The sequence below is a fragment of the Lethenteron reissneri genome, chromosome 36, assembly GCF_015708825.2.
Source record: "Lethenteron reissneri isolate LAM-NWPU_2019-01 chromosome 36, ASM1570882v1, whole genome shotgun sequence".
Taxonomy (NCBI): Eukaryota; Metazoa; Chordata; class Hyperoartia; order Petromyzontiformes; family Petromyzontidae; genus Lethenteron; species Lethenteron reissneri.
The window spans coordinates 10,058,815-10,074,703 of NC_083814.1; the positions used below are offsets into that span (position 1 = coordinate 10,058,815).

Here is a 15,889-nt window from a genome sequence, read left to right on the forward strand (position 1 = left end):
TCCCTCAGGTGGCTTGGCGACGTTGGACGCTCGTCACAAAGAGCCGGCCGACCCGCCTCCGCGAGGCGTGATCGTAGCATTCGAGTTAGTCGTCGTCATCGTCGTTGTTGTCGTTGTCGTTGTTGTTGTCGTCACGTCTGGGCAAAGGTCTCTCCTATCCACTCGCTCCCGTAGGGAGAGAACGACTCAGAGGCGCGAGGAGGAACCACAAAGATGAGCGGGAGATACACTTGATACACTAATTTTGCTGTGACGGTTCCACCTGAAGACGGAAGCTTGTGTTGCCTCCGAAACGTCGTGATTTAATTTATGTTAATGTTTTACCTACGTGGACTTTACCGAATAAACCAAAGAGTATGAATCATTGCAGTCACGAAAACTTCAAATCTAGAATTAGCAGGGAGAGGCCGCAGCAGCCATGCAGTGAGCCGGTGCCAAATTTCCTCCCCCCCTCCTCCCCTCTCCATCGCCTCCAAGCTCTGCGGTCCTTTATATACTAAGGTGTCATCGGCCAATGAATGAGTGTTTTCTAGTGGGAGGAAACCGGAGCACCCGCAGAAAAGCCATGCGTACGAGGGGGCAACACTCTATCCCGTACGGATGGGACAGACGACATTTGTCCACATTTGTCCACATTTTCTGGGACAGACGACATTTGTCCACATTTGTCCACATTTTCTGAGACAGACGACATTTGTCCACATTTTCTGTACTGCCTTGTCCGGGGCGAGCCAGGGTACGGCACCCTCCTCGGCACCCACAGGAAGGGCAGTTTTCACAGCGCTTGTGCGGTGATCCACCAAAACCTCGCTGCTGCTGCCTCCAAAGTGCTGGTTCACAGGACCACGTGCGTCGCCGCCACCGGCCTCTCTCGGGCGTTTATTGGTGAGGCTCTCTTTAAGGCCGCCTTTCTTGCACACAGGCCCTATCTGTGAGCAGGCCGAGGCACAATGAGCCTCTGTGGGCACACTCCGCACGTGACCTAATTCGTGCCTTTTTTACAGCGGCTTTGCAGATATACAGTTACAATGCATGTTATAAAAACACTTTTTTTTAGATATACCCAGCTGTTGAAACATGACTTCCTATTTACGGCCAGAGGTGGTCGAGGGTTGGGACACTGAGAGCCATTAAGAGGCCTTTCGTTTGCAATGTATATTTACATTTTATTTTTTTGGCTGCGTACGGGGAGCTTTGCGTGTAATTTTTTAATTTTTTCGGGGCCTCCAATGTGCTTTCGCGTCGTGCCCGTTCGAATGCGAGTGCGGTTTAGCACAAGGGGACACGAAAGAAGGAACGTGTCTGAGAGGACGACCACTTGCGCAGATACTCACTCCCAAATATAGTTTTTTTTTGGTTAGATCGCGTAATGATGGTTGATTATTTACGCGATCTAAGCCAAAAAAACCTGTGTTATGGATGATATTGGTCGCGAAAGTCCTACGTGTTAAACCTACGAACACTCGCTTGCACACGTGGACATTCGCACCGTTCTTACAAGGCAAGGCCTAATCACGAACGCGCCTGCGCTTAACAGATGAAGATTGTATGTCAGTAGGGGTGGAGATCACCACGTGGTTTGAACCCAAACATGCAATTTTCGGATAATTTCTCATAATTGGACCTCGACGATTTTTATTTTTGCCCAGCAAAGCCTCACTGAGTCTCGTGACTCTCTTTCAAGAGGGTCCTGCCATGTTTTTGTAGGAGAGGTCAATGAATTCTGAATTGCGGGATTTTTTTTTTCAAATTTAAGCCGTTCCGCTGGCGCACAATGGCCTACTCTTTTTAGAATGACGTCACGGCGTCTCCACGTCCGCTGCAAAGGAAGATGGCGCATAGCCTTTGTCTAATGCACTCGTGACATTCACCAGGGCGGGCCGTTAGATTCCAACCACAGACCTCAACAACTTGCGGTGAATACGCCACTGCTCGGCCCAGTCGCTCCCGGAGTGACGCCATCGGCTCGCGTGCAGAAGCTCGATGATGTACGTATGTGTGTTGAACTTCTTTAACACCATACGTAGCCAACCGTGTTAATCGGAGGTGCGGGGAAATCATGTGTCGCAACACCGGCCCGTGAAGGATGCCACCGACTTAAAGGAGGCCTTCATCCAGCAATGCGTCACGAGACCAGGGAACGTGATATCAATGGTCTGCTCGAGTAATTGTTTTCAAGCAGAAAATATCTACGAATCTACAATTGCACGCGCTGCTACGGTGACAAACATTATGAGCTGCTTGAGTTTTGTTTACCTTGGATCTCAACTGATCGTCTTCAGTGAGCATCGCTCGGAAGATAATGTTTATACTGGTAGGAACCACCTGGTTCCACCAGCCTACAGGGGACTATTGTGTCCGTCCATCCGTCTGTCGTGCATCCAAAAATGGGAGGGGTGGGGCTGGGTGGAGAGGGAGGGTGGGGAAGGGTTGGGTGGGGAGGGGCTGGGTGGGGAGGGTGGGGAGGGGCTGTGTGGGGAGGGGAGGGTGGGGAGGGGTGGGGCTGGGTGGGGGGTGGAAGGGGTGGAAGGAGGGGCTGGTCACCCCGTGGTGCCCTTATAAAACTCAACGTTTAACCTACTCACGCCGGCTTGTGCCCGCCCTCACAGTCGGCCATATTTGCGGAATACACCACGCCGCCGTTGACCCTGGCCATTGACCGAGCAACCCAACGTTCCTACCAGCTCCCTCCGCAGGAATGTGTTAATTGTGTAGCAGTGGGGAAAGTGGGGGACAGTTGGGGGACAGGTGGCCCAGAGACACAGGTGTCATGAGCATCCAGACACTCACAACATTTCCAGATAGGGCTAAGAGACACCCCCTACATAAATATACGTTTTTTAAAATTACGACATTTTTAGTCCACATTTTTCTGCGCTCAACGAGATGACATCAATGCTGATTATACCGGTGACGGAACATTTAAAATGCAGACTAGTGCACGCAGCCGGCTTAGCACTGAGCCACTGGCAGCCAATGGCTGCACAGATTGATGATGATTATAATGCAGGAAAAGTCCTCTTGTCCGTGACAAAGTGGAGAGGGGACGGGTAAACGTCGTGGATCCTGTCTCTAATCCACCCAAAAACCTCCGATTATCGACGGTTGGCTACGTACAGTGCGAAAGAAGTTCAACATACATACGTAACCTCAAAGAACCATTCGCTTGTAGCGTAGGACACCTCCAACATGCGCAGCGTTGCTGCTATTGGAAATGTCACAGGACTGGGCCAGTGACCACCGAGATCCTGGGTCCGAAAACTCGGTCGCCACCCACCCATGATGAAACCAGGCCACCCAACCCATGAGTTCCCGCACGATTTCTCGGTGCGAAAGAAGTTCGACACACACACACGTACAAATGTAATGACCGAAATATTACCCCAAGCCATATGCAGCCTAAACGGCTGTTTAAAAACAAACAACGGACTCCGATTGGAAGAAAGAGGCCTCCACGGTGATTGGTCGAGAGGGCGGACTTTTAAAGGGATGGGAGAATCAGGGGGTTGAACGGGAACACAGAAAAGATGCGTTAAAGGGAAAGGACGGGGATTGGCTAGAGGTAAAAACAAGGACGAGAAGGTTCGAGAAAGGCGGCTGAGGGAAATATAAGGGGAGGACATGAGGAGTGGGAGACGTTCGGAGGAAGATACTAGCTGTAAGACAGTCACGAAGCCTAGGGTCAATCATTGTGGAAATCTTTTTCGATTTAAAGCTTTCGTGACTGCAGGGATTCATCTTCTTGGTTCTTTCAGTAAAGTCACGTAGAAAGGAAATAATAAAATAATAAAAATAAAACATAATAAAATAATTCTCACGACGTTTCGGCCACAACGCAAGCAGCCGTCCTCAGGTGAAAAACAGGTCTGTCCATTCAGACGCTGTCTTTCCGACAGACCTGTTCTTCACCTGAGGACGGCTGCTTGCGTTGTGGTCGAAACGTCGTGAGAATTATTTAATTATGTTTTATTTTTATTATTTTATTATTTCCCTTCTACGTGACTTTACCGAAAGAACCAAGAAGATTGTGGAAATCGTTAGCAGGGGTTCTTATTTTGTCAACTCTAAATAAAAGTGGCTCTCCATATAACTTGTCGGTGAGTCGTCACACATACATTAAATCAGGCCACCCACCCACGATGAAAAGCGGCTTCTCAAGTGCTGCCACCTTATTGGTCTCAGCACACAAATTAAAAGTAACTAAGAAACTCACCGGCCATTGAATTTTACAGCCTCTTTTGTCAATACACCGCTGGATGAGGGCCTCTGCACGGCGAGTCGGTCACGGGGATTGTTTGATCGCACTTCACCACGCTGGTCCGTGCGGGGTTGGTGAAGGGGAGCCCGGCCCCCAGTTCGGATATCACCTTGCCACTGCTGCTGGCAGTGGGGCGGAGAATGGAATTCAGGTCACCAGGTACATAGTGCAGTGCGCGGAGCGCCGTGCTTCTAGATCAGCGGTAGTGTGGGTAACAAAATAAATAAACGCGTTTCCATCCATCTCTACGCGTATAAATAAATAATCTGTAATATTCTAAATAATATTGCTCTTTGTGCTTGGGCCACGTTGCATGTAAATGGAGTGCTTTTGCCAATAACAATCTGGGAGCTCGGCCGTGTTGGTTTAAAAGAGGCCTGACTCTGATGAGACCGAGAAGATCGAAAGCAGTCCCCAGGTTTGCCCGCATCGACAAACGCTGCTGGACAACATCGGTCTGGAAGCTCCATTGGCGTATGAGCTAAAAATAGACACGTGGAGATATGGATGTAGCTCTATTTCGTTCCATCATCATCATCGACAACATCAACAAAAATCCTCACTTAATTTGAACAAAAAATATGTTTCACTCAGTCCAGCCTGTGTCCATGTCAGAGCTCTAACATACATATCCATAACTCACCATTATCAGCCATGATTAGTCCACTGCTGGATGAAGGCCTCCTCTAGTCGGCACCATCATTTGGGGTCCGGCGTTGCAAAGATATTACTGGGTGATTTACACGTTGCAATGCCCTCTTATAGTAGAGCAGCGCCACCTAGTGGCGGGTGAGAGAGGCCTGTTGAAGCGACTGCAGAGAGACAGTTTGCATGGTGTCATCCTCCGGAACTTTTCCCCCCAAACGACGCGAGAGCCTTTTTAGAAGGAGCCACTGGAACAGCGCATCTACTTCGCTGGGTGGCATATTGCAGAATGTACAATTGGGATATCTTCTTGTTTCGATCTCTCCAGGCGAGGGTTTAGGTCCATGGCTCAAGTTCCTCCTGCCCCATCCCAAGCCTGCTACCCCCCCCCCCCCCTTTCACGTCGCAAACTACCGCACTACGTACGTATGCACGTTTAACTTCTTTTTCACTGCGCGTAATTTTCGGGAAATTTAGCAAATTTTGCCAGTTACGCTGGCGCACAATGGCCTACCCTTTTTCGAATAACGTCACAGATGGCGCATATTCCTACATGTTGAATGTATGCACCTTCCTGCCATAGTAAATTCCTTGTCTGTGCGAACTTTCATGGCGAATAAAACCCTTTCCGATTCTGATTCTGATATTATTTAGTGAATACACTCGCAGCATTTACCAGGGCGGGCCGTTAGATTCCAACCGCAGACCACAACAACGTGCGGCAAACGCGTCGCTGCTCGGCTCCCCCCCCCCCCCCCCGGAGTGACGAGATAGGCCCGTGTGCAGGAGCTCGATGATGTATGTGTGTAGACGCTGAACTTCTTTTTCGCGCCGTACGTAGCCAACCGCGCTAATTATCGGTGGTGCGGTCCCTGAACCGTAACCTTGGAACAAATGATTTGGTGAAACTGAGAATCGAACCCAGGATTTCGGCAGAGTCGGCTCGGTGCTCTGAGCCCAGAGCTACCCAGCCACCACATTCGCCAACAACATTGTGGTCGTTAAAAAAAAACACTATAAAATAAAAAAAATTATAATAGGTAACGTTTCGGGCAATAGCCCTTAATCACAGCAGAGAACGAGGCCTCTCGTTCTCTCTCTGGTCTCTCAAGGTGCTGCGAAGAAGGACAATGGCCCAAAACGTCGCCTATTATGAAAAAATAAAACACATTCCTGTGGAGGGAGCTAGTAGGAACGTTGGGTTGCTCGGTAAATGGCCAGGGTCAACGGCGGCGTGGTGTATTCCGCAAATATGCCCGACTGTGAGAGCGGGCACAAGCCGGCGTGAGTAGGTTAAACGTTGAGTTTTATAAGGGCACCACGGGGTGACCAGCCCATCCCCACCCAGCCCCACCCCTCCCACCTCCCACCCAGCCCCACCCTCTCCACCCAGCCCCTCCCCACCCAGCCCTTCCCCACCCTCCCCTCTCCACCCAGCCCCACCCCTCCCATTTTTGGATGCACGACGGACGGACACAATAATTCCCTGTGGGCTGGTGGAACCAAGAGGTTCCTACCAGTATCATCGTTTTTTTCTAAGGCAGTGCTGTGGACGAATGTGTCCAGTTCTTGACCATGGGAGATGCGCTCGTGTTTAAAATCGACGCTTTGTGCGCGTCACAATCGAGTGCGCTTGGCTACGTCGGGTGGTCTGGAGGGGCCTTGTGGCGGCAGTTTGTTTGGCCACATCGCTCGGTGGCCCCGAATCCCCCCCCCCCCCCCCACAAATAAACTCCCGTGTGCGAACACCGACTGGGACGTGTTCAGTTAAGGAAAGACGGTTGAGAGACTTTCCCGTTGACTTTGTGAAGAGGGCCTATCTTTAGGCGCCACTGTCGCCTGGAACGCAGCTTTAACTCCATGCCGAGGGCGCACGCTGCTGTGTATAACGAGAGCGGTATAGACAATGGCGGAGCCAGGATTACAGGTAGGAGGGGGGCAACCCCTCCAGCAATGACAAATGATAGAGGCGTTGTTAGTAAGTAAGGACTTGTCCCTTGATTTTTATTTGACGCGTGTGCGGCGATGGGGCAGCCATCGATCGAGGGTCGAATTCGAACCGCGTTGTGTGATCGGCATCGCGCTCGCTGAAGGTGTTGATGCCTTCAGGGAAGTCGTGTACTATATACGCAACTGCGCACAATTCTGAGTCACTTATAACCACTTTGCCGTTACTTATTGCCAATTATGGAATCAGACTATTGTCCTATCATCTCATAGAGTCCCTGGCACGTAATCATATGCTACACAGTGACAGCGGGGGTCGCAACATGCCAAATGATTACTCATAAACCTCAATGATCCGATTGAAATGAGAGATTTCGATCGGATCATTGGGGGGGGGGGGGGGGGCACGTGCCCCGCCTCCTCCACTGGCTCCGCCAGTGGGTATAGACATCGGGCGCGGTAAAATTGAGTAAGCGCCATGGGTTTCGCCGGTTCTGGCGTTAAACAAGCAACAACAAAAGGTACCCGTACAACGAAGGCTTGAACAGAGCGGAGGAGAGACGCTGCGAGAGAAGCAGGGCTTTGAGCACGGAGGTGGCGGGGAAGGTGGGACGATGGGGCGATGGTGGAGGTGGCCCCGGGTCGTTTTTTTTGCAACGCGGTGCGATTAGGCCCTCGCCCATCTCCCTTTGGAGAAAAAAAATTGGGAATGAAAGCACCGCCACCACGGCACACTATTTCAACGGCCACTTTGTTTGAACTCGCGGCGCGGTTTGGGCAAATGAATAAATAAAAGCCGGGTGCGTGCAGCAGGTAAATCTGCCGCCGCTTTAATTGCGAAGCTTCCGCGCTTGCAGGAAACCTGCCGTCGCTCGGCACGAAAAGGAGGCTCATCAATTAAGAGGGGCCCCGGCACAGCTGACAAAGGGCTCCCTTAACTGGTGATGCTTTGCAGGGCATAACCCCTGCGAATGAATCGCATTCCGAGCTAAAAAAAAAATCCCCCCCCCCCCAAAAAAAAAGCTACTCCGGGGTAAGAAGAAGAAGGAGGGAAAAAAAAGTGATCCGTCTTAGCGGGTGGGGGGGGAAATAAAAAAACTAATTTCGTTAAAATAAATCCTTAGCGGTTTGCCGGTGACGTCGGGCAATTTGTACGTGCTCTCGTCGCCGCTTGCAGGCTCGCCTTTTTAATTGCAAAATTTTGATTTTAATTTTTTTAATAAAAAAAAAATTCAACTGCATCTTATTTTTTAGCCCCTCTCCCCTCCCCTTTCCCACCCCGACTACTTTTTTTTTAGTTAATACTTCAGACAAATTACAGGAAGGCAGAAATGCGAGCCGGCGGGTGTAATGGGTGCAGCGATGCCACATTCTCTGCCTCTACACCGCGGTATCTGTTTCACTTAATTAAAGTGAACACACTTGTCAACTGTTGAACTCTACACCAGCCCCCCCCCCGCAACACGTACGCTCGATAAATCATGGCCACTCGTTGGCAAACTCGTTTGTTTTCTGCACCTGGGCCGGAGAAAAATGTTGTGAGCGAGAGGCCAATTCGCAGCCGTAACGTCAGCGACAATCGAAAGGAGAGAGAAAAAAAACCCGCCATGGCAGCCGAGGGGGGCTCCAACGAACCTTTTAATTATTTCGCGTGGAGATTTCAACTTAAAAAAAATTGGCGTTTTCGTTTTAATGATTATTATTTTTAACACAACATCTGTTCGGTCATTACCGTTATTGCGATTGTTTTTGTCGTTTTGATGCAAAACATAATGTCGATACTTTTTTTTTTCGGGGTGAAGGGGGGGTGTGTGTAGGCTGTGGTGGTGGGGGGGGGTTAGTTTCGTAAACTTTGTTAATAAGCTCACTTAGGAGTTGAAGCGACTCTCTTGGCGATGCGTTTCAGGCGCGTTCTGGCAACTTGGAATATCGTCGGTGGACAACGAATTCAGCTTCGCTGTCTCATGCGTTTCTCTGCAGTCAAACGACGGTGTCAGGCAATCCCAGATGCCGCACGCAAACGCACTGCGTCCAAGCGACTTAGCCAAACTTTTCTCCGGGAATAATTTCGCCGCTGAGTTTTCTATCCCCCACACCCACTCTTCCGTTGTGTCCGCTCGTGTCGTTCCACGTGCCGGGAGATATGAGTTCCCGATAGAAATTCGCGGCACGTGGGGCTAAAACGTCGGACATCGTTGCCGGACAACTGCGCGGCACAACTGGGCGCATCGGAGAGCTGCAGGCCAACATCGGTGTCTTTCCTTACATTTATGGGGGTTAAATTTCGATTTAAAACTTTCGTGACTGCAGGGATTCATCTTCTTGTTTCTTTTGGTAAAGTCACGTAGAATGGAAATAATAAAATAATAAAAATAAAACATAATAAAATAATTCTCACGACGTTTCGGCCACAACGCAATCAGCCGTCCTCAGGTGAAGAACAAGTCTGTCGAGAAGACAGAGTCTGAATGAGAAGCCTGGAGTGTGTCATTCAGACTCTGTCTTCTCGACAGACCTGTTCTTCACCTGAGGACGGCTGCTTGCGTTGTGGCCGAAGCATCGTGAGAATTATTTTATTACGTTTTATTTTTATTATTTTATTATTTCCATTCTACGTGACTTTACCGAAAGAACCAAGAATATTTATGGGGGTGTTTAATGAGAACCCTCTTTAATGCAATCATAATAACACGGAGCGCGATGCGATTCGAGACCGTGTTTTATTGCTCGTTCTGACGCACGCCACTGGGACGACACGAAATGTTTGTTTGATCGCGCGACGATTTAGAGTTGCACTGTTGTTGAAGCCGAACCAAAACAAGTCGCAAATATCACGAGCCCCTGTGCTGACGGCGAGCAGTCATAACAGTGCGGATCCTTGTGTACGCGTGTGTGTGTGTGTGTGCGCACGTGCGTACGTGTTTTTGCGTGTGCACGGTGGTGCAGTGGTTAGCCCACTGGGCGACGAACCCGGCGTCCCGGGTTTGATTCCCGCTCATGGCCGCCAACATCTGTGCCCTCCCTAGGTCGACTCGACCTCAAATGAGTCCTTGGTGCAGTGCGTAAACATCAGCATTGTGGAGATTAAGGCGGCCGGGCTTGGTGCCGGCCACCCCACTACAATTCTGTGCCGTTCCGGCCTTCATATGTGCTCGTTAACGGTACTTGCCCCAGCAGTCTGTCAAAAGGCTATGCTGGGGGACATTTGTGTTTATGTGTCCGCGTGGCCTGCCCTTAGAGTAGAACAAACACTGTGGCTTTTTGTTTCAAGTTGGGTCGTGCAGTTCGAATTCCAGGGCCAGATGCTCGGCTAAACAGGCGTCTCTTTCCGTGGGAGTCTCTCCAATGGAATTACGTTTTAGGTCCGTAACGTCATCTGTTGGTTCAAACAACAACAAAAGCTTCAATTGAGAAAAAGGCACGGGTGGAAATTGTATTCATGCCCCCCAAGAGTGGAATTGTCGCGATTCGGAGCCCGCAATTTTGTTTCAAGAATCCGTTGTGTCGTCTAATTTTAACCGTTTCGGATAGCTACCGACTTAGTGCTGCGTGGAAGCGAATCATGAAATAATACATTGTTTAAATACACGCCTATGCAGGCCACCATACCTCAATAGGGATTACCGTTGGTACGGCTATTTTAATACACACAATGGACAGTAAGGACAAGATCAAAGGGCTCGCATAATGCGCATGCATAATTTACATTGGCTCATTAATCCCCCCCCCCCTACACTTTACGCAAGAACACACAAGTGTGGTCACCACATCTACGCCTCTATTTAAGGAACGAAACAGGTGGACTTCAACAAATCTGGCTGTCGCCTGATGAAGCTAGTTGTAATTACTGGCGAAACGTCGTACTCAGATTGTAAATGTTGTGGCTTGGCTCTCCAACACACCGGTGATGCTGTACTAGTGACGAATTGGCACGTTCTGTTTACGTGACTACCCTTACTAGTTGGCTGTGTCGGGTGGTGGCGGGTTTTAACGACACATTTTTATTTACGCGATCTAACCCAAAACAACCTCTTATGGATGATAAGTGTATGTTAATAGCTTCAAAAGTCAACGAGTCTTCACTCGTTCGCCATCGTTGTCAACGCGTGCCTGGAATCTTCTCCAGGTGGTCTCCTAAGCCCGGAGGCAGACTTCTTGTGGTATTGTTGCAAATTGTCAGAAGCGTTAACATCTTTTTGAAGCACCCGATATTACAACAACAAAGAATGATACTCTTTGGTTCTTTCGGTAAAGTCACGTGAGTATAAAATAACATCACTAGCCCCGGCCACTTCTTTATGACCATTGGGCTACACCCATTTAAAACCTTTTAGAACAGTCTGCTTCAGCAACAGACCGTGCTTTCCCACCTGATGACGGACGCTTGTGTTGCGCCCGAAAGGTGATTTATTTTATTTTCTACCTACGTGACTTTACCGAAAAAAACAAATGGTATGGATTCCTGCAGTCACGAAAGCTTCAAATCAACAAAGAATGAATATTCACCACTGGTGCATCGTGCCATCCCTCCTTTTTGCCACCCGCCAACGTTTCGCTGCTCTGCCCACGACAAGGTGTGAAAGTGTCTGTTTAAGTACAACATCAGGAATTGTCACTCGATTAGCTTGGAAATCTCTAAGGCGGCAGTGGAAGGCGTGCATCACGTGTACGTGCCTACAATGGAGCTGGCCACAACAGACGTGTGAATGGGCACACAATGTGTTCATTCGGTCACCGTAATGGTCGCAATTTAAAGCTTCCAGAGATAATTGCTCAATCATCGCGGGCCGTTTACTGTGCGTGTTCGCGTGCAGCGCGTTCAAACAAATTCCCTTTATCGGGCTTCGCCGCATTTTATATGCACGTTGTGACGGACAGCTAAACCTCACTCTACACAATTCTATTTACGAAAGCGAGCATGTGTTTGTTGAGTATTCGTGCAATCTAATTAGTGAAGATCCCTTTAATTTCAGGTGCTGTATGCACGTAAATAAATGTCATAATCTCGAGATGACATATTGGCTTTTAATACGTTTCTCTGAAACAGCGTCAATAATAATGTATACAGGGAACTTGTGATAGGTGTGCCTCTTGTGTTTCCAACTTGTCATGAGTTGACTGGTCATTGCTTGCCCAATCTGCCACTTATGGCAACAGACAAAGCCAATCAACGACACTTACTGCAGAGTTCACGAGATTCATTTGATGCTACTGTTGCGTCCACATTTGAGACACGTTTTATCATGATGATTTTTTTTTTATTACGAATTTGTTTTACGCAAATTCCCACGCGGTCTCGCGCATGCCCCCGCCAGGGCTGCATTTCTCGCTCAATATTTCCCAGGTCGCTGGTTGGACTGACGATAGAAGGGGGCACGTGGTGTGGCAGCCACAGCGTTTGACGAGAGAGGGTTGGCTTCTCTGTTAACGGCAGTTGCTGAGCGCAAAGGGGCCCAGAACGCCACCGCGGCCAGCGACAAACAGCACTGTTGCAGGTGTGACAAATAGGAGCTGATGCGTCATTCGTTGACTTGAGCGAGCCTAAATTTCGATTTAAAGCTTTCGTGACTGCAGGGATTCATCTTCTTGGTTCTTTCGGTAAAGTCACGTAGAAGGGAAATAATAAAATAATAAAAATAAAACATTATAAAATCATTCTCACGACGTTTCGGCCACAACGCAAGCAGCCGTCCTCAGGTGAAGAACAGGTCTGAAACGAAACCCCTGGGTCCCCCCTGCCTGGAATGATTTGTGTCCTCCTGAGCGAGTCTCAACCAAATGTGAGCAAATACCTTGCTGGCGAAGCCTGATTGCAAGAGGCTGGTCTCTGGTTTGACGGCGTTTTTAATCACACGGAGTAGCAGTAATAACAACAACTTGCTATAGCGCGCCATAACACGGGCCGAGTCTCGTTCGAAGGGCGCCGAACAGAACGACGTGAACATGAAACATTCGTCGCGAGTTCGTCACAAAGAGGCGGCTGCATCGCTTGCGCGCTAGCGACGAGGCGAGTGGAGTTTTTTTTGGAGCGAGTGTTTGAATGAGGTCAGGGACTCACCAACTCGGACTGCTCCACCCACGTGGGCTGTGGTCACCACTAAGTGGTGGTGACCACCACGGCGCTTGTGCCAGGCTATGTGCACTTTAAGGCCGCGTAAAAGTGTCGAAGGCTCGCTGGCAGGTCACGGGACAGACCCAGGTGCCATGGGTTGGCTGACCGAGATGACTGGCCAGATGCAGACCTGTGCCCCCTAATTGAAATCCCCACACATGCACATGGACGTTACACTGTGGTTTAGATCACTACTAAACAGCGCAACAAACGGGACTTGAAGAGTTTCTGCTGTGTGCTAAGAGTGACCAACATCCGTGGTGGTGCACAACTTACGTGCTCTTGAGAAGGGCCATTACCCGAAACGTCGCCTATTATAGATATTTTTTCTTTTCTTTTTTAACATGGCCACGTTGTTGTTCACGAATGTGGTGGCCGGGTGGCTCGGAGATTAGAGCCCAGAGCCCACTCCTTTTAGATGCTGGGTTCGAATTCTCGGTTGCAGCTGCCTGCGATTTAAACAGCGTTCTCAAGCGCAGAGAGCCGACGGGGTCAGGCTTTACCACTCGTCACCGGATGCAAACAAAGCATAATAATTTGTCTATAGATTAATGTTCATCTGCATTTGGCTAAACTCCAGCGTGAAGAATTAAACTGTCATCGCCACGAACAGTCTCTGCAAGCAGCGCAGATTAATTACGAGATCACTGCTTCTCAGAAGCGTTTCTGTGACATAAAACACACGGGGTGATGCAGTGCTGGCTATGAGAGACCCAAATGGACAGTGTGTCTCGTGGCGTGGCACCCATTGCACAAACATTGGGCAGAGAACAACAGCAATTGAAATAAATGCGTGTCTTTGGATAAAAGGTAATGGTGTACTTCTTGCATCAGTGTTCGAGCTAGTGCAAGGTCTCTCTCTCTCTTCGGGCTGTTACCACGTGTTGTTGTTCGGCATGAGGTCCCACGATTCTCTCCGCAAGCTGGGAGATGCAGTTCCTGAAGAAGCTTACAGGACATGGAGCGAAACGTCAGACCTCATCCCAAACAACACGCGGTACGAACCGAAACACTTAAGAGCGCAATACGGCACAACCTCGAAAACGTACGCAGGAGCACAAGATCACACATCGCCCAAAGCATGCATTGCTTTTCATTCGTGTTTGTCCCCTTGCTCAATTTTATTCCGTATGAATGCGACGGGTATCATGTCATCTCGTGGGACGAAGCATCCATTTGGAACACCCCTCGTGAGCGGCATATTACCCCCCCCCCCCCCCACACCACGTGTTGCGTCTGGAATTTGATAGAACGAGCTGCCGGACAGAAGATCTCGTAGAGCCACTTCTGCACAGCACGCGGCGCGACGGACGACCTCGAAACACCGTCGGGGAAGAGCTGTCAACGCTGCGCTCTGGTGGGAGAAGCCTCGTGCTCACTGGTGGCAGTCTCTGTGAGTGTAGCCCGGCCCCGCGATGCCTCCGTACGGACGCTGCAGGTGCGGCCCGTTCCCCCGGCTGGGGATGTTGTACGCGTGGTGGAAGACGCCGACGCCCCGTGGCCCGCCCGGGGCCTCAGCCGTCCCGGCAGCGCGGGGGGCCGCACGGACGCGGCCGGCGCCTTCCAAGGGCACCTTCACCGACAGGTCCGGGGCCTGCAGGGAGCGGAGTGAGAGGGAACGCCGGGGTTGAGATCACGACGAGGGACCGCACCCCGTGCTGTAGGATGTGTTCGCGGGTTGTCCTGTGCGCCTCTCCGATTCGTCGGGTGCCGCGGTGGCGAGATGTTAACTCTCTCGCCTGGTGTACAGGAGGTCGTGGGTTTGAACTCAATCCTGACGCCTGTATGTTTGGAGTTTGCGTGTTCTCCCTGTGGTCACGTGGATTTTTCTCCAGGTCCTTCGGTTTTTCCCTCCGCATTTAGAATCAATATCACGCGTTTATAGCATTTGGCTGCGATACATTTCCACGTGATAAGCCACTTCGTTGAGCTATCATTTGGATTACGTGGTGTGCCTTCTGCTCTCGTGGACATTAATTCCAGGTTGACGACCAATACAGACCCGGCTGAAACTAAACCCCTGGGTCCCTGCCTGGTTGAAATAACGAATAGTTTCGTTGAATTGTCGAGTTGTGATCGCGTGGTTGTTCGGACATCGTTTGCCGAGGAACCACGCACGTGGCACAGACCTGGAAGCACATCGGAGAGCTGCGAGGAATTGCCGTGTTGTTCCCAAAAAATGTCATCGCCGTTATGCGACTGGTGTCGCGTGTGAGACAGCGAAAGGGGGCCGCCTTTTTCCCACAAAAAGTGTATTGGAGTTGAGCTCTCGGGCGCCGCATCGCGCGGTTGCTATGAGCTGAAGTGGCCGCTAAGATGGGTCTCGTAGCTCGGAGTGGCTGTGGAAATGTCACAGCATCACTGCTGAGATTCCTTCCACCAGAGGGCACTTTTTCCCCATGTGGCCTGTCACAGACGCCTCGCAGCAGTCCACAGTTATTGTTTCATATTGTTAGGAACCACCTGGTTCCACCAGCCCACATGGGATTATTGTGTCCGTCCGTCCCTCGTGCATCCAAAAATGGGAGGGGTGGGGCTGGGTGGAGAGGGGAGGGTGGGAGGGGCTGGGTGGGGAGGGTGGGGAGGGGCTGGGTGGGGAGGGGAGGGTGGGGAGGGGCTGGGTGGGGAGGGTGGGGAGGGGCTGGGTGGGGGGTGGGGCTGGGTGAGGGGTGGAAGGGGTGGGGCTGGGTGGGGAGGGGAGGGGCTGGTCACCCCGTGGTGCCCTTATAAAACTCAACGTTTAACCTACTCACGCCGGCTTGTGCCCGCCCTCACAGTCGGGCATATTTGCGGAATACACCACGCCGCCGTTGACCCTGGCCATTGACCGAGCAACCCAACGTTCCTACCAGTTCCCTCCGCAGGAATGTGTTTTAAATTTGGTTCGATTAAGTTGTTATTTATTTTAAACGTGCTGTAATTGCGTG

At 50.4% G+C, this 15,889-nt stretch overlaps 1 protein-coding gene across 1 annotated transcript; it reads left to right on the forward strand.

The window, feature by feature from the left end:
- The first annotated feature begins 10,606 nt into the window (after positions 1–10,606).
- LOC133351075 (uncharacterized) lies at positions 10,607–15,442 on the forward strand. Its single transcript, XM_061565992.1, has 2 exons — positions 10,607–13,959; positions 14,213–15,442. Exons 1-2 carry the CDS (start codon positions 13,667–13,669, stop codon positions 14,823–14,825), a joined length of 906 nt encoding a protein of 301 aa, XP_061421976.1. The 5' UTR covers positions 10,607–13,666; the 3' UTR covers positions 14,826–15,442.
- The last annotated feature ends 447 nt before the right edge of the window (positions 15,443–15,889 follow it).